Genomic DNA, 24,248 nt, shown 5'->3' with positions numbered 1-24,248 from the left:
AGAAACTACTGTAGGAAAAAATTGAAATGTTAGCATCATAACAGTACCTGAATGCCCACCTATACTATGAATCATGGCAGTATCTTATCATTCACCTGAGTTGATAGAAATTAATATCAGTGTTTATGCTGTGGAGTATTTCTTAAGATTTTAACGTTTATATTTTTAATTCATTTTTATATATTTCAGATTCCAGATGACCTGAGAAAGAGACTAAATATAGAAATGCATGCAGTAGTCAGAATAACTCCAGTGGAAATTACCCCTAAGATTCCAAGATCTCTAAAACTACAACCTACAGAAAACTTAGTGAGTTCACATTTATATGTTATATCACAGTTGTTTTACATGCATTGTAAAATTTCTGGTTGCTTTAGCTAAGTAATAACACTTTACTCCTTTATTCTAGAAGGGCAAAGAAGTCTTATTGTCTTTTGGTTTTATTGTGGTAAAATACATATAAGATAAAATGCTGTTTTAACTCTTTAGGTGTGCAATTTAGTGCCATTAAGTACATTTATAACATGAAACCATCACTATTTCTGAAACTTCTCCATCCCCTGAATAGAAACTTTGTGCCCATTACACAATCAATCCCCATCCTTGCCTGCCCCAATTCTCAACTGTGATCAGTCTCTGTGAATTTGCTTATTCTAGATCTTATATGCAAGTGGAATCATACAATATTTGCCCTTTGTATCTCGGTTATTTCATTTAACGTGTTGTCAGGGTTTATCCGCACTATAGCATATATCAAACTTCATTCCTGTTTATGTTTATTCCTGTATTATGTTTGTTCCTTCATTCCTGTTCATTCCTGTTTATTCCTGCATAGTATTCCATTGTGTGTATATAGACATGTTGTTTATTCATCTGTTGATGGACACTTGGGTCATTTCTGCTTTTTTTTGTTTAAACTGTGTGATTAATGCTGCTATGAATATTGATATACAGTATTTGAGTCCCTTCTTTCAGTTCTTTTGGGTATATACCTAGAAGTTGAATTGCTAGATCATATGGTATTGTTTACCTATTTGAGAAACCAAAAAGTCTTCTTTTTTTCCTGCCCTGGAACTTTGTTGCTGCAGGCAGGCTTTCTCTAGTTGCAATGAGCAGGGGCTACTCTCTAGTTGCATTGCACAAACTTCTCACTGCAGTAGCTTCTCTTGTTGCAGAGTAGGGGCTCAGTAGTTGCAGCACTTGAGCTTAGTTGCCCCATGGCATGTGGGATCTTCCTGGACCAGGGATCAAACCTGTGTCCCCTTCACTGGCAGGCGGATTCTAAACCACTGGACCACCAGGAAAGTCTGCAAGAAGTCTTTAACGAATGATATAACATATATTGTGTCAATGCAAATATGGATAATTTGGCATTTAAAGGACTGCTATTTTTGCTACATCTGGGCAGTTTTTTAAGAAAATTCTCACATGTTTCAGTATTAACACTGCAGTGTAAAAGAGAGCTAGACTGTTTTTCTTTGAACACTTAATTTGGATAGAAACTGAGATAGTCAGGAATTGAGGTATGGAACTTAATTTTAAAATCTCTGTAGAATATTATCAGGGTTTCCTGATAGCTCAGTTGGTAAAGAATCTGGCTGCAATGCAGGAAACCCCAGTTTGGTTCCTGGGTCGGGAAGGCTTACTGGAGAAGGCATAGGCTACCCACTCCAGTATTCTTGGGCTTCCTTTGTGGCTCATCTGGTAAGTAATCTGCCTGCAAGGCGGGAGACCTGGTTTGATCCCCGTTGGGAAGATCCCCTGGAGAAGGGAAAGGCTACCCACTCCAGTATTCTATCCTGGAGAATTCCATGGACTGCATAGTCCATGGGGTCGCAAAGAGATGCAACTGAGCGACTTTCATTTATTTTCTTTTAGAGTGTTATCATCTGTACCAACTTAGATTACCAGTTCTCAGAGAATTGTAACACAGGAAAATTATTATATGTTTAGAAAATGCCAAATATGATTTAATCCTTCTCTGATAATTTGCATTATACTTCTGGATCCTCTGGATAATGATGGTCATTATGTCAAGGTCATCATATAACCATTTTAACAGATCTTTCTGCTTGATGAAACCTCATATAAAATAGTTTATATTTTGTGACTAGAGAAGAAAACAAATAGAATACATGCCATTTCCATAATAGTATGCAACTGAGCATTTAACATATTCACTGAACAATATATAGTGATTTAGAGTTTTTAACTTTTTGATTCTTTGATCTTCAGTTGTTTTCTGATTTGTACTTTATATTATAGTTGATTTACAGTGTTGTATTAGTTTCAGATGTATAGCAGATTGATTCAGTTCTACGTACATCCATTCTTTTTCAGATTCTTTTCCCACGTAGGTTATTGCTGAATATTGGCTGGAGTTCTCTGTGCTATACAGTAGTTCCTTGTTGATTATTTTGTATACAGTAGTGTGTATATGTTAATCTCAAACTCCTAATTTATCTTCCCTCCACCTTTGCACTTTGATAACCATAAGCTGTTTTTGGAATCTGTGAGTCTTGTTTCTGTTTTGTAAATAAATTAATTTGTATCATTTTTTTAGATTCCACATATAAGTGAAATCTTTTTCTGCCTGAAATAGAAGTAATTCAATTAGTATGATAATCTAAAGGTCCATCCATGTTGCTGTAATGGCATTATTTCATTCTTTTTCATGATTGAGTAATAGTCCATGCTTAACGTGTACCACTTGTTTATTCGTAACTGTCGATGGACATTTAGGTTGCTTCCATGTCTTGGCTTTGTAAATAGTGCTTCAGTGAACATTGGGGTGCATGAAGCCTTTTGAATTAGGGTTCTCTCTGGATAGAAGTCCAGGAATGGGTGGGATTGCTCCATCATACAGTAGTTCTGTGTTTAGTGTTTTAAGGAACCTCCATACTGTTCTGCATAATCGTTGTACCAGTTTATATTCACACCATCAGTAGAGAAGGGTTCCCTTTTCTCCATACCCTCTCCAGTATTCATTGTTTGCAGACTTTTTTTGTCGATGCCTATTCTGACCACTGTGAGGTAACAACTCATTGTAGTTTTGGTTTGCATTTAATAGTGATGTTGACCATCTGTTCATGTGCTTTTTGGCATCTGTGTTTTTTCTTCAGAGAAAAGTGTATTTAGATCTTCTACTCATTTTTTGATTGTTTTTTTTTGGAGAGGGGTTCTTTTATGTACAAACTGCATGGGCTATTTGTATATATTGGAGAGTAATCCCTTGTCAGTCATATCAGTTGCAAATATTTTCTCCGATTCTGTGGCTTGCTTTTTTGTGTATAGTTTCCTTTGCTGTGCAAAAGCTTTTAAGTATGATTAGGTCCCACCTTTGTTTTTATTTTCGTTACTCTAGGAGGTGGATCCAAAAAGATACTGCTATGATTTATGTCAGAGTGTTCTGGCTATCTTTTACTCTAAGAATTTTTTAAATTAGATTATAGTTACTTTACAGTGTTTTACAACAAACTGAATTAGCTATTTGTTCAGTCACAAAGTCATGTCTGACTCTGTGCCTGCGACCCCATGGACTGTAGCAACCAGGCCTCCCTGTCCTTCACTGCCTCCCAGACATTGTTCAAACTCATATCCATTGAGTTGGTGATGCCATCTAACCATCTCATCCTCTGCTGACCTCTTCTCCTTTTGCCTTAAATCTTTCCCAGCATCAGTTTGCAGTGAGTCAACTCTTTGCATCAGGTGGCCAAAGTATTGGAGCTTCAGCATCAGTCCTTTCAATGAATATTCAGAACTGATTTCCTTTAGAATTGACTAGTTTAATCTCCTGAAGTTCAGGGGACTCTCAAGCATCTTTTCCAGCACTGCAATTTGAAAACATCAATTCTTTGGCACTTAGCCTTCTTTATGGTCCAATTCTCTCATCGATACCTGACTAGCTTTGACTGTACGGACATTTGTCAGTGAAGTGATGTCTTTGCTTTTTAACAAAACTGTCTAGGTTTGTCATAGCTTGCTGTCCAAGAAGCAAGCTTCTAATTTCATGGCTGCAGTCACTGTCCGCAGTGATTTTGGAACATAAGAAGAGAAACTCTGTCACTGCTTCTACTTTTTCCCCATCTATTTGCCATGAAGTGATGGGACCGAATGAATGTCATGATGTTAGTTTTTTGAGTGCTGAGTTGTAAGCCATCTTTGTCACTCTCCTCTCTCACCTTCGTCAAGAGGCTCCTTAGTTCCTCTTCACTTTGTGCCATTAGGGTGGTGTGGTGTCATCTGCATATATGAGGTTGTTAATATTTCTCCCAGCAGTCTTGATTCCAGCTTGTAACTCATCCAGCCCAGTATTTCGCATAATGTACTCTCCATGTAAGTTAAATAAGCAGGATGACAACATACAGCCTTGACGTACTCCTTTCTCAGTTTTGAACCAGTCTGTTGTTGCATATAAGGTTCTAACTGTTGCTTCTTGACCAGCATACAGGTTTCTCAGGAGGCAGGTGAGGTGGTCTGGTATTCCCATCTCTAAGAATTTTTCTCAGTTTGTTTTGATCGGCTTTCCCACAGTCAGTGAAGCAGAAGTAGTTTTTTTTTTTTCTGGAATTCCCTTGCTTTGTCTATGATCCAGTGAATGTTGGCAGTTTGATACGGTTCTTCTGCCTTTTTCAAGTCCAGCTTATACACCTGGAAGTTCTTGGTTTTTAAATATTGCTGAAGCCTAGCTTGAAGGATTTTTGAGCATAATCTCACTAGCATGAGAAATGAGTGCAATTGTGCGGTAGTTTTTACATTCTTTGGCACTGCCCTTCTTTGGCATTGGAATGAAAACTGACCTTTTCTAGTCCTGTGACCACTGCTGCGTTTTCCAAATTTGCTGACATATTGAGTGGAGCACTTTTATAACAGCATCATCTTTTAGAATTTGAAATAACTCAGCTGGAATCCCATCACCTCCACTAGCTTTGTTGATAGTAATGCTTCCTAAAGCCCACTTAACTTCACACTCCAGGGTGTCTGGCTCTTGCTGAGTGACAACACTGTCTTGGTTATCCAGGTCATTAAGAGCTTTCTTGTACAGTTCTTCTGTGTATTCTTGCCACCTCTGCTAAATCTCTCTCTGTTTTTTCAAGCTTCCGGCCCTTTGTTAAACATTTCTCGTACCCTCTCAGTCTGTGCCACCATTCCTTTTTTGTGATCTTGAGTCATCTTTAATTACTCTGACGTCTTTTCCAGGCACATTGCCTGTCTCTGCCTCACTTAGTTGTTCTTCTGGGGTTCTGTCTTGTCTCTTTGTCTGAAATTCCTCAGCGGGGTCATCCTTCTCACTTTCGCTGTCTGTGGTCTGCGTTCCTCAGGCTGCAGGATTGTGGTTCTTGCTTCTGCTGTCTCCCCCCAGTTGGTGAGGTTGATCCAGGGGCCTGACAGGCCTCCTGTTGGGAGGGGCCGCTTCCCGCCCCCGGTGAGTGGGTCTGGGTCTTGTCTCTCTGTCGGCAGGGCTGTGTCAAAGGGTGTGTCTAGAGGCAGCTGCTGGCTCGGGGAGACATTTAGCAGCCTGTCTATCCGTGAGTAGGCCTGTGTTCCCACCCCGTTGGCTGGCTGTTCTGAGGTGTCCCAGCACTGGAGCTGCGGGCTGCTGGGTGGGGCCAGGCCCGAGGATGGCCTCCGGGAGAGCTCATGCCGATCAGTTTAGCCCCTGGAGCCTCTGTCACCAGTGTCCTTGTCCTCCGCAGTGAGCCACAGCCAGTCCTCAGGTCCCCAGGAAACCTAAGGCCTGCAGGTAGTTTTGGCCCAGGTTCCCATGGAGTCGCTGTCTTGCCCCGGATCCTAGTGCACATGAAACTTTGTTGAGTGCCTGCTCTTCAGCTGCACTGGCCTTCACAGGCCAAATACTCTGGTGGCGCCTCCTCCCAGCGCCAGACCCCCCAGCCTGGGCACCCTGACGTGGGGCTCAGAACTCTCACTCCTGTGGGAGAACTTCCGCAGTACTGTTATTTTCGTTTGTGGGTCTCCCACCCAGCGGGTATGGGATTTCATTATATCACAGAAGCGCCCCTCCTACTGTCTTATTGTAGCTTTTCTTTGTCTCTGGATGCAGAATATCTTTTATGGTAGGTTCAGGTCTTTTTTGTAGATGTTTATATAGCAGTTAGTTGTGATTTAGCTATTTTCTTGAGAGGAGGTGAGCTGAAGTCCTTTTACTCGCCCTCTTATCTCTGTCTTGTCTCTCAGTATGTTTTTAAAAACCATGTGAAAGAAATTTAGCATTGTCTTGATAACTCCAGGATTTTCAAAGTCAGATATTTGCTGTCTATATTGCATTGATATTCTTAAGTAATCTTTAAACATATAGTATAAAAGTCTTTGTAATGTGGAACTTTTATGGCTCTTGACTTATATAAAGTTTTGAGTTTTTGTTTTTTTTTCAGTTTATAGGAGCTCTGCTTTTAACGTGGTTATTGATCTTGGTATTTTTTTTTTTTTTTTTTTTTTTCAAAAATTAGGTCTTATGTACAAAAATAATTAGCCACTGCTCATTGGTTTTCTGTTTTTTCCTCTGGTATCGGCAATGGGGTATTTCCTTTCCTGTCCCTAGTTGTGTGCTTTGGTGGAAACTGTGTGACCTTGGCAGGTCTCTCTAGGCTGGTTATATCACTTAGGACATAAGGATGTTTGGTTCTAGAGGAACTGTGAATTGCTTTCTGATTCTAAAAGTCTTGATTTAAAATAGTTTTCATTTTATGACTTTCTCTAGGTCTTTAATCCCATTTTCCAATAATATACAAAGAAGTAACTGACTTATTTCTATGATTTTTAAGAGTGGGAAAGTGATGCCTTTTCTTATTTAGCTTACTTTTTTAGTGGTGAGCGTATTGTAAACTGAGTTTAATCAGTGGATCTAATGGATGAAGAGAGGTAACAGATATGAGTTGTTATGTATGAGCTGTTAGATAATAGATGTGGGAATTGCAAAATGGTAGAAGTTTATTCTCCTAGGCAGATAGTGTCTTTCACATATGAATTTTGATTAGTTCTGATTTGTATTTCAAGAAGATTATTTAAACTTAATAATATTAATCTAAAAGTTTCAGAAATTAGCAGTGTTTTTCTCAGAATTTCTTCATATCTTTTAAACAGTTTATTAACACTCTACTTGTTGAACGTATCAGCCTTCATAGAAAAAAGAGAAAGTGACACTAACATGTAAAGAGTTTGTTTTTCTCATGTGCAAAGAAGTTTGGAGGAACTCACAGGTGGTTAAACCATGTAACCAAGGACCCGGGCTCCTTTGATCTTTCTCTTCTGTCATCTTTGTCTCTCCTCCTCTTAGGTGCGAGGTATCTGCGGTGGTAATCGACAGCGCGTCTGCATTCTTGGCAGCAGAAGGACAAGTGCAAAGCAAAACTCTTCTCCTTGCAGGGTTTCTCTACCGTTTAGTTAGGGAGAGAAGGCCTTCTCTTGGATCGCTGATGGTGATGCATTGGCCACACACAGGCACACACAGCTCCAGGCTGGGAACAGAGGAGCCTGCTCCCTGACTACAGAGTTTGCTTCACAGGAAGCAAGAGAGACTAGGCTGGCATGGTTATCAAGTGAGCTAAATTGTGCTCTGTGCATCACTGGGCGTAGAAAAAAGGAGCATTTAAAACTTTGCCACTTGTGTGACTTTTTCTTCAGGCTGCACCATACTCATTGTACTATAATGTCAAGTCCCAAATCTGTGCCTGTGACCATCATTTTACTGGCAAGATAAGGTATTAAAATAAGACTGTTAAGTTCAGGTAATAGAATATCGTTACTGTTTCTTTCCTTTCCTCTGGCAGTCTAAGGATGTCAGTGAAGAAGACATAAAAAGTGTGTTCTATTCATGGCTACAGCAGTCTGCCACTACCACAGTTCCTCTGATAGTATCAGAGGAAGAATACATTAAACTGGAAATGAAAGATGGTGAGTATATTTTATTTGTTATTTTGATATTTTTCCTATTAAAGAAGTTGGAAAATTTTTCATTGTTTTTCCATCTTGTGATAGGTATGAACAGGAAACCTAATGATGATAATTAAACAGTAGATTTTATGTATCAAAGAATCCTTTTATTTAAATGTAAATAAATTTAAATTTTAAATTATTTCATCTCAGCTGCAGTACTAACTACATTTATTACTTTGTTTTTAATAGGATTGAAGGAGTTTTCTCTGAATATCGTTCATTCTTGGGAAAAGAAAAAAGAAAAAAGTATTTTTCTATTGAGTACCAATCTGCTGCAGAAGATGACAATACAAGTAATTACATACTACTGAATATTTAATGATAATATTTTCACATGTGATTGATTCTAAAGTATGAATTTACTTCTTAAGACCTTGCATCCTAAACTGTATTAGAAACTCAAATGATAAGAGTAAGGAATAACTTGATTTAAAATATTTTATTCTGTAGTCTCTTTAACTTACTTAAGCAAATGATTGATTTATCCTAAATTTAAAATGGATGCTTCAGCAGAATTGTTCCAGGAATAGAATTGATCATGTTAACTGGCCAACGGATCATGATTTAAACTCTTCTAGTATTGGAACAAATGAAAACTTAGCTGAGGGGGGTAACTTTTTTTTTATTCATATTTTTATTTGCAGTTTTGCTACACAGCCCATATTATTTTGTCAGTTCTTAAATTCTCAACTCTTCACAACTATTATCAGATTACTTTTCTCCAAGATATATTTTTAAAGTACTCTTTTTAGAACATTATATTTTGGTTAAGATATTTACTCTTGTCATTATAGAACTGAAGATGAAATGAATAAAGTCATTAGAATTTCAGTGGTTTGAAACTAGATATTATTTCTCTACTTTTGAAATAGAATTTAAGGAATACCATTCAGAAATGATAAAGATGGAAGATTGTGAAAAGAATGTGACATAAATCAGGGCATATCAGTAGACCTCACCTTGCTATGTCTCGGCTTGGTGAGGGGGACAGCATATGCCAAAGGAAATGTGGAGAATGTGGAATGACTGTCAGATGCAGCCAGCAGAATAAGTGGTTTGGCTGAACTGTCTTATTCCCACATCCCTCCCGAGGGATCATTGGATTTGAACCTCTCCTTTATCTGTTTGGGGTTGGGGATCTCTTCAGCAGTTTGGGCATTGCCTCCTATTGCCCTGGGTAACACAGGGTCGGTATATCTTTTGTTGTTTTAAAATTTTTGTTGTTTTTCCTTTGGGTTGTGTACATTATGTTAATCCTTCTGTTAACTTGCAGAATTTCTCTGAAAGAAATTGGTTGGCAAAAATTAAACTTGAGTCAGTGTACTAATAATCTATTCGTTTGTCTATTTCTTACCAGAAAAAAAAAAAAAAAAAGAATGTGACATAAATCAAAATTGCAAATAAAGATATATCTCTAAACTGCATGAAGACATTCTTTACTGCTTGTTAACTATAACTATTTATATTCCTTAGATGAGTAAATTGTTATTGTCAGGGTTATTTTAAGTAATAATCTTGCATGCACACTATATCTTTTCTCTCTGGTGTAACAGAATCAGCAATTCAGTTTCCTGGAATCCAAGAAAAGCAGGCAAAAGGTATTACTTTGACATGTAAAATTGATTTTTCCTTGCTACTATAGGTCCTTCTAGATCCTATGGTAAAAGAAGAAAACAGTGAGGAAATTGACTTTATTCTTCCTTTTTTAAAGCTGAACTGCTTGGGGTAAGAAGTTACGGCCAAACTGGCACATTTAGACACGTTTTACATTACCTGTCTTAGGGCTTTTATGTGTAAATATTAAATAAGATGTCGGTGTCATTGACTAGTCTTATTAATGTAATGGTAGACAGTTTTTTCAAGGGTTGTTTCTGTTTTCACACCTGGCTTAGTATTTGCCTTCTCTTCTCAGATAAACAATGTCTGAAACATATTAGAAATTTTACTTTGCGATTTGATCTGTGAGAAGAGAGCCAACTAGATATGACCTGGATCGTACATGCGTAATAAAACAATAATCTTTTGAAATTAATAAATTAGCTTTGAAAGTTAAATCCAAAGACATTAGTTGAGTGTTTAAAAATATTTCAAATTAAGTTATTCCTTCACTGTCTTATAGATGTACTGATTGATGGGAATTATTTGTGTTTTCCTTAACCTCTAAGACAAATTTGAAAAGAACCTCCTCAATTTCTTTAGCTCTTAATACAGTATAAGAATCTCACATAAACTGTTGTGTCTTACAATTCGTCACAGAGGCCTTTAATGGATGTAGTAGTAGTGATTTGATTTTCTGTAATAGTATAATCTAGAAAGGTTTTAGTTAAAGGATTAAACTACAAAGCAACAATTAATCTGCTTTTTAAAGTAAATAATTTATAAAGTAAAAACTCTGCAGACTAATTTTAAGAATTTATGATATTTATTATCAGAAATAAACTGGCAGAATCAGGAAGTAGGTTAAAGTTCATGTTTGTATAATCTTCAGATTGAAACTGGATTTCAAAGATGATGTTTAAAAGGAAATAAGTCTTCAGTTAGTTATCTTAATACTTTAAAAGCACTCATGTATGATAATGTTGAATAACAAGCCAGAAATCATTTTGAGGGGGATATATGTGTGTATTAAGACAAATCCCCTTAAGGATTCCTATTTGGACAGAATTTCTAGTTACTGCACATGTTTGAAAGTAGTAGAATTCGTTTTAAAATCTGTGACTCAGATTTGGCATTAAATCATTTCACTTTCAAGTAAAGGAAAATTTCCAAAATTTTACTCTTTTTATAAATCATTAACTAGCCTGTGAAGGAAAATTGTTTATAGCTAGATTTTATCCTGTTCTAGCATTTGATCATGCAGTTTACATGTTTTGCAGAGGAGTGAATTCCTTGGGTGTCTCCTCCATGGAGCACATCACTCACAGCCTCCTGGGGCGCCCTTTGTCTCGGCAGCTGGTGTCCCTTGTGGCAGGACTTAGGAATGGGGCCCTTTTACTCACAGGAGGAAAGGTATGTGGTTAAAATATGCTCATTTTCATTCATTAGCAATTTTTTTTAACTTTCAAAAAAAAAGTTTAAATATTTGTATGGCTGCAGCTGGTCTTAGTTGCAGCATGCAGGGTCTTTTCGCTGTGCCAGGCAGCCTCTTGGTTGCAGCCTGTGGGATCTAGTTCCCTGGCCAGGGATCAGACCTGGGCCCCCTACGTTGGGAATGCAGAGTCTTAGCCACTGGACCATCAGGGAAGTACCTGATTAGCCATTTTTAATTCCTCTCTCTTTGAGTTTTAATCATGTTATATAGGGTTGTTGACACGATAGATGGGAAGAATTTATTCATTCACTAATATTTTTGAGTGCCTGCTATTAGATATTGAGAAAACACTGTTGAATTAGGTGATGCTCTCCCTGCTCTTTTTCTATTTCAGTTGATATGATTGTATGAATATTCTTTTTTATGATGCCAGTGGGGTGTTAAATAGGGATTCCCTGGTGTAGTAAAAAATCCACTTGTCAGTGCAGGAGGCACAGGTTTGATCCCTGAGTTGGGAAGATCCCCTGGAGAAAGAAATGGCAACCTGCTCCAGTATTCTTGCCTGGAAAATCTCGTGGATAGAGGAGCCTGGCAGACTACAGTCCATGAGGTCGCAAAGGGTCAGACATGGCTTAGTGACTAAACAGCAACAAAGGGTGATAACGGGGCTGATTAATTTTGAAATGTTGAGTCGGCCATTCAACTCTGTAATAAATCCCACCTGGTAGTGGTCTGTTATTCTTTTTATACTTTGCTGAGTTCTATTTGCTGATATTCTGTTGAGGATTTTTGCATGTAAATTCACAATCAATATTAGCCTGTGGTTCTGCCTTTGGTTTTGCTCTCAGAGTAATACTGGCCTCACAGAATGAGTTGAAAAGTGTTCCCTTCTGTTCTGTTTTTTGGAAGAGATTGTATAAAATTGATGTAAATTCTTTAAAATGTTTGGTAAAATCTCCACCGAACCCATCTGTGCCTAGAGATTTCTTTATATATTTGTTATAAATTCAGAGTCTTCAATCATCTGTTTCATTTTGGCAGGTGTTTGGTAATTTGTAGTTTTTGAGGAATGTGTCTGTTTCTTCTAAGTTGTCAAATTTGTAAGCATGAAGTTGCTTGTAGCATTCTCTAACTGTGCTCTTTTAAAAATTTTTTGTAGGAGTAGTTGCTTTACTGGAGGAGGGCATGGCAGCCCACTGCAGTACTCTTGCCTGGAGAATCCCATGGACAGAGGAGCCTGGTGGGCTGCAGTCCATGGGGTCGCAGAGAGTCGGACATGACTGAGTGACTGACAGTGTAGTTGCTTGACATGTTAGTTTCCACTGTACAGCAGAGTGAGTCAGCTAGAGGTGTACATGCGGGCCCTGTTTGTTAGACTCCCTTCCCGTTTGTGTGTGTCCCGTTTAGCTCACAGTGGAGCATTGAGGAGAGTTCCCTGAGCTATACAGTAGTGTTCTTATTCGTTATCTGCTTTATACGTCATATCAATAGTATATATATGTCAATCCCAGTCTCCTAATTCATCCCACCACCCCTCCTTTCCTCACTCGATGTCCATAGGTTTGTTCTCTACGTCTCTATTTCTGCTTTGCAGATAAGATCATCTATACCCTTTGTCTAGATCCCACATATATGCATTAATATGATATTTGTTTTTCTGACTTACTTCACTCCATGACAGTTTCCAAGTCCATTCACATCTCTACAAATGACCCAGTTTCATTCCTTTTTACGGCTGAGTAATATTCCTCTGTGAGTGTGTGTGTGTGTGTGTGTGTGTATGTATGTGTGTGCACACGCACGCATGCATACACATGCGCCACATCTTTTTTTTACCACCTAAAGCATTTTGTGTTGGGGTATAGCGGAATATTGTGAGAGTTTCAGGTGAACTGTGAAGGGACTCAGCCATACGTATAGATGTGTCCATTCTCCCCCAACTCCCTTCCCGTCTAGGCTGCCACATAACATCGAGCAGAGTTCCTTGTGCTGTCCAGTAGTGTTTGGTTGATCATCCATTTTAAATATAGCGGTGTGTACATGACCTTCCCAAAGTCCTTAACTGTCCCCTCCCCCTGGCAACCATGAGTTCATTTGCTAAGTCTGTGAGTTTCTTTCCGTTTTGTAAGTAAGTTCATTTGTATCATTTCTTTTTAGGTTCCATATATTAGGGATGTCATATGATACTTTTCCTTCTCGGTCTGACTGACTTCACTCTGTATGACAGTCTCCAGGTCCATTCACATCTCTACAGATGACCCGACTTTGTTTATTTTTATGGCTGAGTAATATTCCATTGTGTGTGTGTGTATATATATGCCACATCGTCTTTACCAGTTCCTGTGATGGTCATGTCTTAGCTTGCTTCCTTGTCCTGGCTGTTGTAAATGGTGCTGCAGTGAATATTGGGCTGCATGTGTCTTTTTGAATTATGTTTTCCTCTGGGTATGCCCACTAATGGATTGCTGGGTCATATGGTAGCTCTGTTTTTAGTTTTTTTCAGGAACCTCCATACTGTTCTCCACAGTGGGTGTACCAGTTTATATTCCCAACAGCAGCACTTCTTACTGTGCTTTTCGTAGATGGGAAATCTGTTATGTCCTGTTTCCTGATATTGGTAATTTGTATCTTCTCTTGTTTTAATCTTTGTCAGTCTTACTAGAGGTTCCCTGCTCTTTGAAGGGGCTTACAGTTTTCTCCTCTACCAACGCAGTACTTTTTCCAGGGCTGGAGTGTGATTTTTGTGAGTCTTGTGTGTTTTTTTTTTTTTCCAATTCAAAATCATAAGGCTTTTTTACTTCTATTCACTTTTAGCTCCAGTATAATAACTTTTTTCCTCTTACTACCCCAGTTGGCTTTCTTTTGATTTCTTACTTAAAATAGAGCAACTACTCCAGTAATCCCAAGTTTCTACTTTAGTAAACTAGAAACAGAAGAGCAAATTAAATCCAATGTAAGCAAAAGAAATAATATGAATTAGAGCAGAAACCATTGAAGTGAAAACAGGAAATCAGTAGAGAAAATCAGTGACACCAAAGGCTTTTTTTTTTTAAAAGGTCAGTAAAAATTGATAAACCCTTAGGCAGGCTAAGGAAAAAAAAAAAAAAGATACAAATCACTAGTATAAGAAATGAAAAAGAGGGCAGATCCCACAGACATTAAAAGGATAATAAAGCTCTGTGTTGACCTGGTGGGGTATCATGGGCAGGGGGTGGGGGCGCGGCTCAAGAGGGAGGATAAATGTATACTTAAGCTGATGCATCGTGCAGGCAGAAACCAACACAGCATGGTAAAGCAGTTATCCTCCAATTAAAACAAATTTTAAAAGTGGATAATAAAGTAGTAAGAGTAATAAACAGCTTGTGCCCCTAAAAATTTTTAGCTCTATGCCTAAAAATTAGATAACCTAGTTAAATAAACCGATTCCTTGAAAGACACAGGTGCCAAAACTCACACAAGAAGAATAATGACAATACAAAATGGCTTACATCTATTAAAGAAATTGAGTCTGTAATTAATATCATTCCAAAACAGAAAGCACACACCCAGATGGGCGCACTGGGTACATTCTACCAAACTCTCAAGGAAGAAATTATCCCGGTTGTCTACAGTCTCTTCCAGTGGGTGGAAGCAGAGGAAAATCTTCTAGTTTATTCTGTGAGGCCAGCATTACGTAATACCAAAACAAGACAGGCATCAAAAGAAGACTACTGACTAAGATCTATCAGGAATACAGGTGTAGAAATCCCTAATAAAATATTAGCAAATGTGATCAACTAATGTATAAAAAGAATTCAATTCAATTCAGTTGCTCAGTCGTGTCCCACTCTCTGCGACCACATGAACTGCAGTCCCCTTCTCCTGCCCTCAGTCTTTGCCAGCATCAGGGTCTTTTCCAGTGAGTCAGCTTTTTGCATCAGGTGGCCAAAGTTTTGGAGTTTCAGCTTCAGCACCAGTCCTTCCAATGAACACCCAGGACTGATCTCCTTTAGGATGGACTGGTTGGATCTCCTTGCAGTCCAAGGACTCTCAAGAGTCTTCTCCAACACCACAGTTCAACACAATCAAGTAGGGTTTATTCCAGATATGCAAGGCTGCTACAATATAGCAGTTACTCAAAATGTTCTCTGAATTACCTATGTCAAATTTCAAAATATATCATCATGGTAGAATATTATTTTAAAAAACAATGTCCTATTGACTCAGAAATCAGACCTCCACCATCTGACTTGGGGGTAGCATGGTTAATGAGACTAGTGGAAGAACTGAATTTGAGTCCCACTTCTCTTATGTACTTACTGGCTGTGACTTAAGGCAGTTTTTCAGTTTCTAACCTTGTCTTTTAGGATTAATCTCACTTAAGAGAAATAATATATATGAAAGGGCTTTGTAAACTAAAAAGTGCTAAAATGTGAATTACTTTGAGTGAGAGAAAAGGCCTTCTGACTAAACCAAAAGTATGACAGGTGGGACATACAGCCCAGTACCCCTAATTTCTTTATTCTTTAGGGTCCACTGACTTTAAAAATAAATGCAATTCTGTAAACTATAATGATGGTAGTATTGTTGAATGCCTGCTAAATTTCAGACTTTACACAATAAGGTTGGCTGTTTTTCCTGTTCACAGTAAATAAAAAGCAAAATATTAGAACTGGTGCAGGGCTGTTAAAAGCCAGGCAGGGACTTCTCTGGTTGTCCAGTGGATAAGACTGCACTTTATCGCAGGAGGGCTGAGATTTGATCCCTGGTCAGGGGACTAGATCCCACATGCCACAACTAAGGCCTGGTTCAGCCTAAATAAATTTAAAAAATATATATGTTAAATAAAAAGCTCGTCAAAGCAACAATGGTAAGAAATTGTAGTAGACTGAGGGAGGAAGCCTCTATTAAAAGAATTATAGAAACCTAACAGAAGCAGAAGATATTAAGAAGAGGTGGCAAGAATACACAGAAGAACTGTGCAAAAAAGATCTTCATGACCCAGATAATCACAATGGTGTGATCACTCACCTAGAGCCAGACATCCTGGAGTGTGAAGTCAAGTGGGCCTTAGAAAGCATCACTACGAACAAAGCTAGTGGAGGTGATGGAATTCCAGTTGAGCTACTTCAAATCCTGAAAGATGATGCTGTGAAAGTGCTGCACTCACTATGCCAGCAAATTTGGAAAACTCAGCAATGGCCACAGGACTGGAAAAGGTCAGTTTTCCTTCCAATCCCTAAGAAAGGCAATCCCAAAGAATGCTCAAACTACCGCACAATTGCACTCATCTCACACGCTAGTAAGGTAATGCTCAAAATTCTCCAAGCCAGGCTTCAACAGGACGTGAACCATGAACTTCCAGATGTTCAAGGTGGTTTTAGAAAAGGCAGAGGAACCAGAGATCAAATTGCCAATATCCGCTGGATCATCGAAAAAGCAAGAGAGTTCCAGAAAAACATCTATTTCTGCTTTATTGACTACGCCAAAGCCTTTGACTGTGTGGATCACAATAAACTGTGGAAAATTATGAAGGAGATGGGAATACCAGACCACCTGACCTGCCTCTTGAGAAATCTGTATGCAGGCCAGGAATCAACAGTTAGAACTGGACATGGAACAGCAGACTGGTTCCAAATAGGAAAAGGAGTACGTCAAGGCTGTATATTGTCACCCTGCTTCTTTAACTGATATGCAGAAATGCTGGGCTGGAAGAAGCACAAGCTGGAATCAAGATTGCCGGGAGAAGTATCAATAACCTCAGATATGCAGATGACACCACCCTTATGGCAGAAAGTGAGAAGAACTAAAAAGCCTCTTGATGAAAGTGAAAGAGGAGAGTGAAAAAGTTGGCTTAAAGCTCAACATTCAGAAAACTAAGATCATGGTATCTGGTCCCATCACCTCATGGGAAATAGATGGGGAGACAGTGGAAACAGTGAGAGACTTTATTTTTTTGGACTCCAAAATCACTGCAAATGGTGACTGCAGCCATGAAATTAAAAGACGCTTATTCCTTGGAAGGAAAGTTTTGACCAACCTAGATAGCATATTAAAAAGCAGAGACATTACATTGCCAGCAAATGTCCGTCTGGCAAAGGCTATGGTTTTTCCAGTGGTCATGTATGGGTGTGAGAACTGGACTGTGAAGAAAGCTGAACGCTGAAGAATTGATGCTTTTGAACTGTGGTGTTGGAGAAGACTCTTGAGAGTCCCTTGGACTGCAAGGAGATCCAGCCAGTCCATCCTAAAGGAGATCAGTCCTGGGTGTTCATTGGAAGGACTGATGCTGAAGCTGAAACTCCAATACTTTGGCCACCTCATGCGAAGAGTTGACTCATTGGAAAAGACCCTGATGCTGGGAGGGATTGGGGGCAGGAGGAGAAGGGGACAACAGAGGATGAGATGGCTGGATGGCATCACCGACTCTATGGGCATGAGTCTGAGTAAACTCCGGGAGTTGGTGATGGACAGGGAAACCTGGTGTGCTGCGGTTCATGGGTCACAAAGAGTCGGACACGATTGAGTGACTGAACTGAAGTCTTCTAGGGGGCACTTACAGCAGTGTTTAGCAAAATTTAAATGTGTATACCCTTTGATGTAGTATTAACTTGTAGAAATTTATTCTAAAGGTATAATCTGACAAATAAACATATCTGCATGGATATTTATTTTAGCTTTACTTCTCATGGTTAAAAATTGGGAGTAACATAAATATACATCAGGAAGGGTTTTGATAAGCACATCATGGTCCAGTACATCCTCAGAGTGGTATTGTACTAGAGAGCTGATGAACCTCTATGTCTGTTGATAAAGAGGACAGTGATTTATTGTAAACCCTCAGGAGTACTCTAATCCCAGCTTAGTAAATTTGCATAAAATGTGTATGGAGTGTCTGGAAGGAAGATATGGCAAAACAGTGGACAGTAATTTTGGGAGGAGGGGTGATTACGGATTTTTTTTTAAGCTTTTGTCTCTAGTAAGTATTTATAGTTATCTTGTATTTTTTAAATGTTATTTTTAAATTAGGGATGTGGATTTTCTTCTTTTTCCCCAGGCTTATTGAGATTTAGTTGTTATATAGCATTGTGTAGTATATACTTGATTGATGAGGCTGAATCTTGGTGGTTACCACAGTGACAAGGGCTATTGCTGGGACTGAATACATTGAGAGTTCTTACGACACAATTATTTTCTAGGGAAGTGGAAAATCAACTTTAGCAAAGGCAATCGGTAAAGAAGCATTTGATATATTGGATGCCCATGTGGAAATAATTGACTGTAAAGCTTTACGAGGTATGAATATGGTAATATTCTACATAAATGTCTTTTTTGGTAGAAAGAAATGTTTATATTTAATGCTGCTAAGTAATAAATACAAATAGCTAATTTTTATTTAATTTTTCTGTTTGTCATTTGGTCATTGAAATTACTTAGAAATTTTAGATCTTTGGCATTCTAATGTTTTTAATAAAAATTTTAAAACTCCCCATATTTGCTGGAGGCTTTTTTTTTCCCTAGCCAAAACTCTTTGTAGACAATACTCCTAAAAAATGCCAATTTGCACAACTCTGAGAAAATTAGTATTTAGAATATACTCTAATTGAGATAGGTTACTTCTGAATTGTTTTGGGGAACTCGTGGGGTGACTGCTTCGGGGGAGGGAAAGTGGGTGGCTGTAGACAGCAGAGAGGAAATTTACAACCTGCCACACACAGCTGACTCTTGAACAGTGAGTGCCTTAGGGGTACCAACCCTCCATGAAGCCAAAAATCTTTGTATAACTTAAAGTCAGCCCTCTGAACACGTGGTTCTGCTGTATCCACGAATTCAACCAACCTTGGACCGTATAGTATTGTAGTATTTCCTACTGGAAAAAATCCACGTATATATAAGTACACTTGCACAGTTCAAACCTATGTTGTTCAAGGGTCAACTGTATGCTTATACTTCTGAAAGTCTGTAACATATTATTATCCAATAGTTTAAGAATCAGAAAAATTTAATGAGTAGTTAATTTTTTCTCCCCTTGCTACCTCTCCTACTCACAACTAGTCATTATATTGTGTTTATTAATCTAGCGTATAGTAAGAAACTAAGAAATAGCCTTTTTTTTTTTAATAGTTTTTTGATGTGGACCATTTTTAAAGTCTTTATTGAATTTGTCAGAATATTGTTTCTGGTTTATGTTTTGGTTTTCCGGCCACAAGGCATATGGGATCCTAGCTCCCTGGCCAGGGAATGAACCTGCACCCCTTGCATTGGAAGGTGAAGTCTTAACCACTGGACTGCCAGTCCCAAGATATAGCCTTTGAAAACCGATTACTTCATATTCTATAAAGCTGGTTTTTAGAGACCTTGTCCTTCTCTTAGAGTCTTGCTTGCAGCCTCATGTGAAAATTTTAAGATTGAAGTAACAGGAACTCTTGACCTTTCTTGTGAATTGGTATGTTCTCTATTCTTTGAAAATGAAAAGTTTGTAATTCACCATGAAGATGGAAGTCAAATTAGTGATTTAAATATAGCAATTCTAGGATCTTGAGGCAGCTATATTTGTGTTTGCTTTTATCTGATTCTTGACCCCTTACTTTCATTTATATTTTCCCACATCCTGTTTTTATTTTACTGTTTTGTTATAAATAGGGATCTGAAATTCTCCATGGAATGAACAAACGCATATGTATAGAAATTATAGTAGCATAGTCTTTCAGTTTTATAAAATTCAGTACTTTACTGAGTCCTTTGAAGCTGTATTAATTAAACTGTGTTAATGACTAATAATTTTAGTGATTGGTATATTAACAAAATACTGTATGGATTAAATTTGCATAGTCAAATCAATATTGAGCTTTTCTAATGCTTTCAAGGGCAGCCTGAACTCTCTCAGCCTTCAAATAACATTAAAACCACTTTGTATCTCCTGTGTTAAGGAAAAAGGCTTGAAAACATACAGAAGACCCTAGCAGCAGCTTTCTCAGAGGCGCTGTGGCGGCAGCCCTCTGTTGTTCTGTTGGACGATCTGGACCTCGTCGTTGGCCGCTCTGCCCTCCCGGAACACGAGCATGGTCTGGAGGCCGTTCAGAGCCAGCGGCTCGCCCACGGTAATGCACACGTCCTGCTGGCTGCAGGCCTTTTCCTTTATCAGTCAGCATTTTTAGTGTTAGCAGTAAATCTGTGCTCTTCAGAGAACAGAATATGTGCTATGTAATGTGTTGCTTTTGAGGCCTCTGGGAACATTGTATAATTGTGTAGTTATCTTGTATTGGCAAGATCCATAGAGCAGTGTGAACATTCTCCAACCTCATCATTAGTCTTTGGGGCCATATTCTCCTCTGCAGTGGGTTTCCATTTCCTTCTCCAGGGGATCTTCCCGACCCAGGGATTGAACGCAGGTCTCCCATGTTGCAGGCAGATTCCTTACCATCTAAGCCGTCAGGGAAGTTCTCCCTTCTCCACTTATTAGAAATTGCTGAACTGTACAGCTTTACTCTTGTTTTGCTCATTTGACAAATACTTCTCTATCGCTCATGCACAGTCTCTAGTCTCAGAGTCTTGGAGAGGAGATAAAAGTAAACAGAGTTAGTACGGAAGACTCACAGTGATAGCCGCCGTGTGTGGACTGCGAGGGGTTGCTTTGTATTCCCCATGCAGACACTCTCCTGGTTTTCCAGTTGAGTAAATGGAAACTCAAGGTCAGGGAATTTGACCAGGAAGACACAACTAGGAGGTGGGTAGGATGTGTTCTGCTGGAAGTGTGTCCAGGGCGCAGTAGGAGCACATAGACTAAACTGGAGGTGGTTGGGTAAGAAGTTGTCAGGGGAGGTTTCTGAGAGGAGTTCGTAACTGAGGTGAGTTTTGATGGAGGAGTAGAAATTGGCGCGGAGCGGCCAAAGGTCCAAGCAATTCCAGTGGAGCTTAGGGTTCTAGGAGAGGATGGGATCAGGAGTTGGAGGATTTGACAGTGTTCTTCTGCATCAGGATTCTTATGAGATGAATCCAGAATGCAACCATAACTGCTGGATCACCAAAATAGTGTTAATTTCACATTTGGAATCTCGTAGTGTCTGAAAGACTTGCTAGTCTCATGTTTAAGGGAATGCTGCAGATTCCTAGGTCAGGATCAGATGTACGTTTTTAAGGCCTGTTTCGGTTCTTACCTCATACCAGTCAAACCTTTCTTGAGCCAGGTTGTCCAGAAAGCCGTAGGTATATAAGCTGTATTTTGCTTGCTCAATAGAACACAACATGAAAGTTTTTCATCCTTCTATAATACTTATTTCAGAGACTCCTTTTCTTTTTTTTTTTTTTCCATTTATTTTTATTAGTTGGAGGCTAATTACTTTACAATATTGTAGTGGTTTTTGTCATACATTGACATGAATCAGCCATGGATTTACATGTATTCCCCATCCCGATCCCCCCTCCCACCTCCCTCTCTACCCGATCCCTCTGGGTCTTCCCAGTGCACCAGGCCCGAGCACTTGTCTCATGCATCCAGCCTGGGCTGGTGATCTGTTTCACCCTTGATAATATACATGTTTCGATGCTGTTCTCTTGAAACATCCCACCCTCGCCTTCTCCCACAGAGTCCAAAAGTCTGTTCTGTACATCTGTGCAGAGACTCCTTTTCATTTATCTATTAAGATCCAGAAGTTTACCTAGTAAGAACCAACCTCACTAGGCATGGTTCTGAGTACACGGCATTTACATTGCTTCCCTTGCCTCTGTTAGAGTAACTGGAACCTGGCTAGTACTAGGTCCTCAGTCTAGATGAACTGCAGAATGAGTGGAAGATTTAATTTTTGAAAGGTAAAGAGGGGCCATACCTTTCATACTCTACTTTAAAGCTCGACTTTAGGTTATTATTATTATTTTTTTTTTTAAAGTTGAATTTGTTCTGATTTTCACTCAAAAAACCACTACAATATCGTAAAGTAATTAGGTTATTATTTTTAATTAGTGTATGATTTTAAAATTTCACTTTTATATAATAAGCTTTTACACTGTGTTGCTCAATTCCAGCTTTGAACGATGTGGTGAAAGAATTTATTTCCATGGGAAGTTTGGTTGCGCTGATTGCTACAAGCCAGTCTCAACATTCTCTGCATCCCTTACTTGTTTCTGCTCAAGGAGTTCATGTATTCCAGTGCGTCCAGCACATTCAACCACCTGACCAGGTAACTTACTACTTGTGAGGACTGTTGAAATGTGTCCCCTTCTATATAAATTATTTATCCATTTTATTAATGATGTATAACTTTAATTTAAATGTAATGCTTATGTTAGTGATCCTAAGAAGACTTAAAATCAACCTTCAGTGCGTGTTTTACTTAGATACAAAATTCTCATCTGTAACCATCTGAAATATTACCAGGTACTTTCCAAGGAAATATCTTTTTTGAAAAGAACATTTCTTCTGTTTTTCTTATTAAAGTTTTTTTTTTTTACTACATTTAAAAAGAAACAAAAAACCCTGAAAATTCTGAACTGCTTCATTCCATATCAGTAAAATCTGTAAATACACTAAGGAAATTAGAATTCTTTTTAGATTTAGTGAGATACAGTTGACAAGAACAATTATATATATTTAAAGTGTACCACAGTGATTTGATACACATATACATTGTGGAATATTTACCACAGTCAAGTTCCTTAACACATCCATTACCTCATATATTTACCTTTAAGAGTTTCTCCTTTTAAAAATGTGACTAGCTAAAACATTTTTTTTTTTACCAGCACTAATATTCTGTGCCCGCTGTGATTCTGACATCCGTTTCCAGGATGTGGGGTTTCTTCCCCTCACCACCAAGCGATTCTTGTAGACCAGCCGGGTGTCCCACATCAGCCTGACTCTGACGCTGCCCAGAGCGCATCAGATTCCCCGGGTTGAGGGCTCAGCCCCACAAGATGCCCTCCACATCAGATGCCAGTGTTACCCCATGCTCCGGAATGGTTTTCCGTCAGAGGTTCCCTCGACTCCCTCTTTGGGTTCCGTTAATTTTCGATAGCAAGTCAGAGAACTTGGAAAACTAGTTCACTCAGTGGATTACCAGCTTGTTACAAAGAGTATGAACAGATACAGATCAGCAGTCAGGTGGAAAGGCACACAGGATGAGGTCGGGCACAAAAGAGCGTCTGTCCTTGCGGAGTTTGGGACTTGGTCCGGGTCTCCAGCCTGAGAGCAAGTGCGCTCCTTGCCCAGTCGTGTCCGACTTGTTGCGAGCCCATGGACGGCAGCCCGCCAGGCTCCTCTGTCTGTGGGATTCTCCAGGCGAGAATACTGGAGTGGGTTGCCAGTCCTTCTCCTGAGGATCTTCCCGACTCAGGGACCGATCCCAGGTCTCCTGCGCTGCAGGTGGACTCTTTACTGTCTGAGCCACCGGGGAAGCCCTCCTCCCGCCTGGGAGCTCTGCAGACCCTGTCCTTTTGGGGTTTTGTGGGAACTCTGTTACGTAGGCACTGTTAATTAAATCATTGGCCATTGGCACTGACTCAGCCTCCAGTCCCTCTCCCTCCTGGGAAATCAGGGGTTGGGGCTGAAAGCTTCAGTTCTCTAGCCTAGGCAGGTTACTGTGGCAACCAACCCCTGTACTTAGGTGCTCCCAAAAGTCACCTCATTAACATAAACTCAGATGTGGCTGAAAGGGGTTTGTTAGGAATGTCAAGACGCGTTTATCACTCTTATCATTTAGGACATTTTACAGGCTTTAGGAACTCTGTGCCAGGAGCATGACAAAGACCAAATGTACATAAGCACACACAACCCATCATCTCCTCTGGGGCTTACAGTCCTGATGGTTTTAGTGGCAGCGCGCTCCAAGAATGTTCCCAGACAGGCAGCCATATTTTAACTTTCCATTTAAAATTCTTACCTAGCATCCACGCTAAGTACTCAGACCCTATGCTGATTAACTGTTATTGTAGTTAGGGTGTCTGGGGTGGTCAGGTACACACTGCTGTATTCAAAACGGATAACCAACAAGGACCGACTGTAGCACAGGGAACCCTGCTCGATGTTATGTGGCAGCCTGGGTGGGAGGGGAGTTTGGGGGAGGATGGACCCATGTGTATGTATGGCTGAGTCCCTTCACTGCTCACTTGAAACTATTACAACATTGTCTTGTTAATCAGCTATACCCCAATACAAGATAAAAAGTTTACTTAAAAAAAAAACCCATCACATTGTACACTTTAAATATCTTATAATTTTATTTGTCAATTATATCTCAAAGCTGAAGGAAAAGAAAAGGATAAAAATATACTTGTTATTAAGCATAACAGA

At 39.2% G+C, this 24,248-nt stretch overlaps 1 protein-coding gene across 1 annotated transcript in view; it reads left to right on the top strand.

Annotated features, from left to right (window-relative positions):
• The window catches only part of PEX1 (peroxisomal biogenesis factor 1), a 72,799-nt gene that overhangs the window by 21,627 nt on the left and 26,924 nt on the right, over positions 1-24,248 (top strand). The window contains exons 6-13 of the mRNA XM_043871614.1: positions 190-309; positions 7,788-7,911; positions 8,143-8,246; positions 9,596-9,678; positions 10,830-10,962; positions 18,163-18,259; positions 19,894-20,064; positions 21,986-22,140. Of these exons, the coding sequence (XP_043727549.1) occupies positions 190-309; positions 7,788-7,911; positions 8,143-8,246; positions 9,596-9,678; positions 10,830-10,962; positions 18,163-18,259; positions 19,894-20,064; positions 21,986-22,140 (987 nt within the window). The remainder of the gene's footprint in view (positions 1-189; positions 310-7,787; positions 7,912-8,142; positions 8,247-9,595; positions 9,679-10,829; positions 10,963-18,162; positions 18,260-19,893; positions 20,065-21,985; positions 22,141-24,248) is intronic.

Source organism: Cervus elaphus, chromosome 18, assembly GCF_910594005.1.
Source record: "Cervus elaphus chromosome 18, mCerEla1.1, whole genome shotgun sequence".
In the NCBI taxonomy this organism is placed as follows: domain Eukaryota; kingdom Metazoa; phylum Chordata; class Mammalia; order Artiodactyla; family Cervidae; genus Cervus; species Cervus elaphus.
The sequence above is the reverse complement of the archived record's forward strand: the minus strand, read 5'-3'. Positions and strand labels throughout refer to the sequence as shown.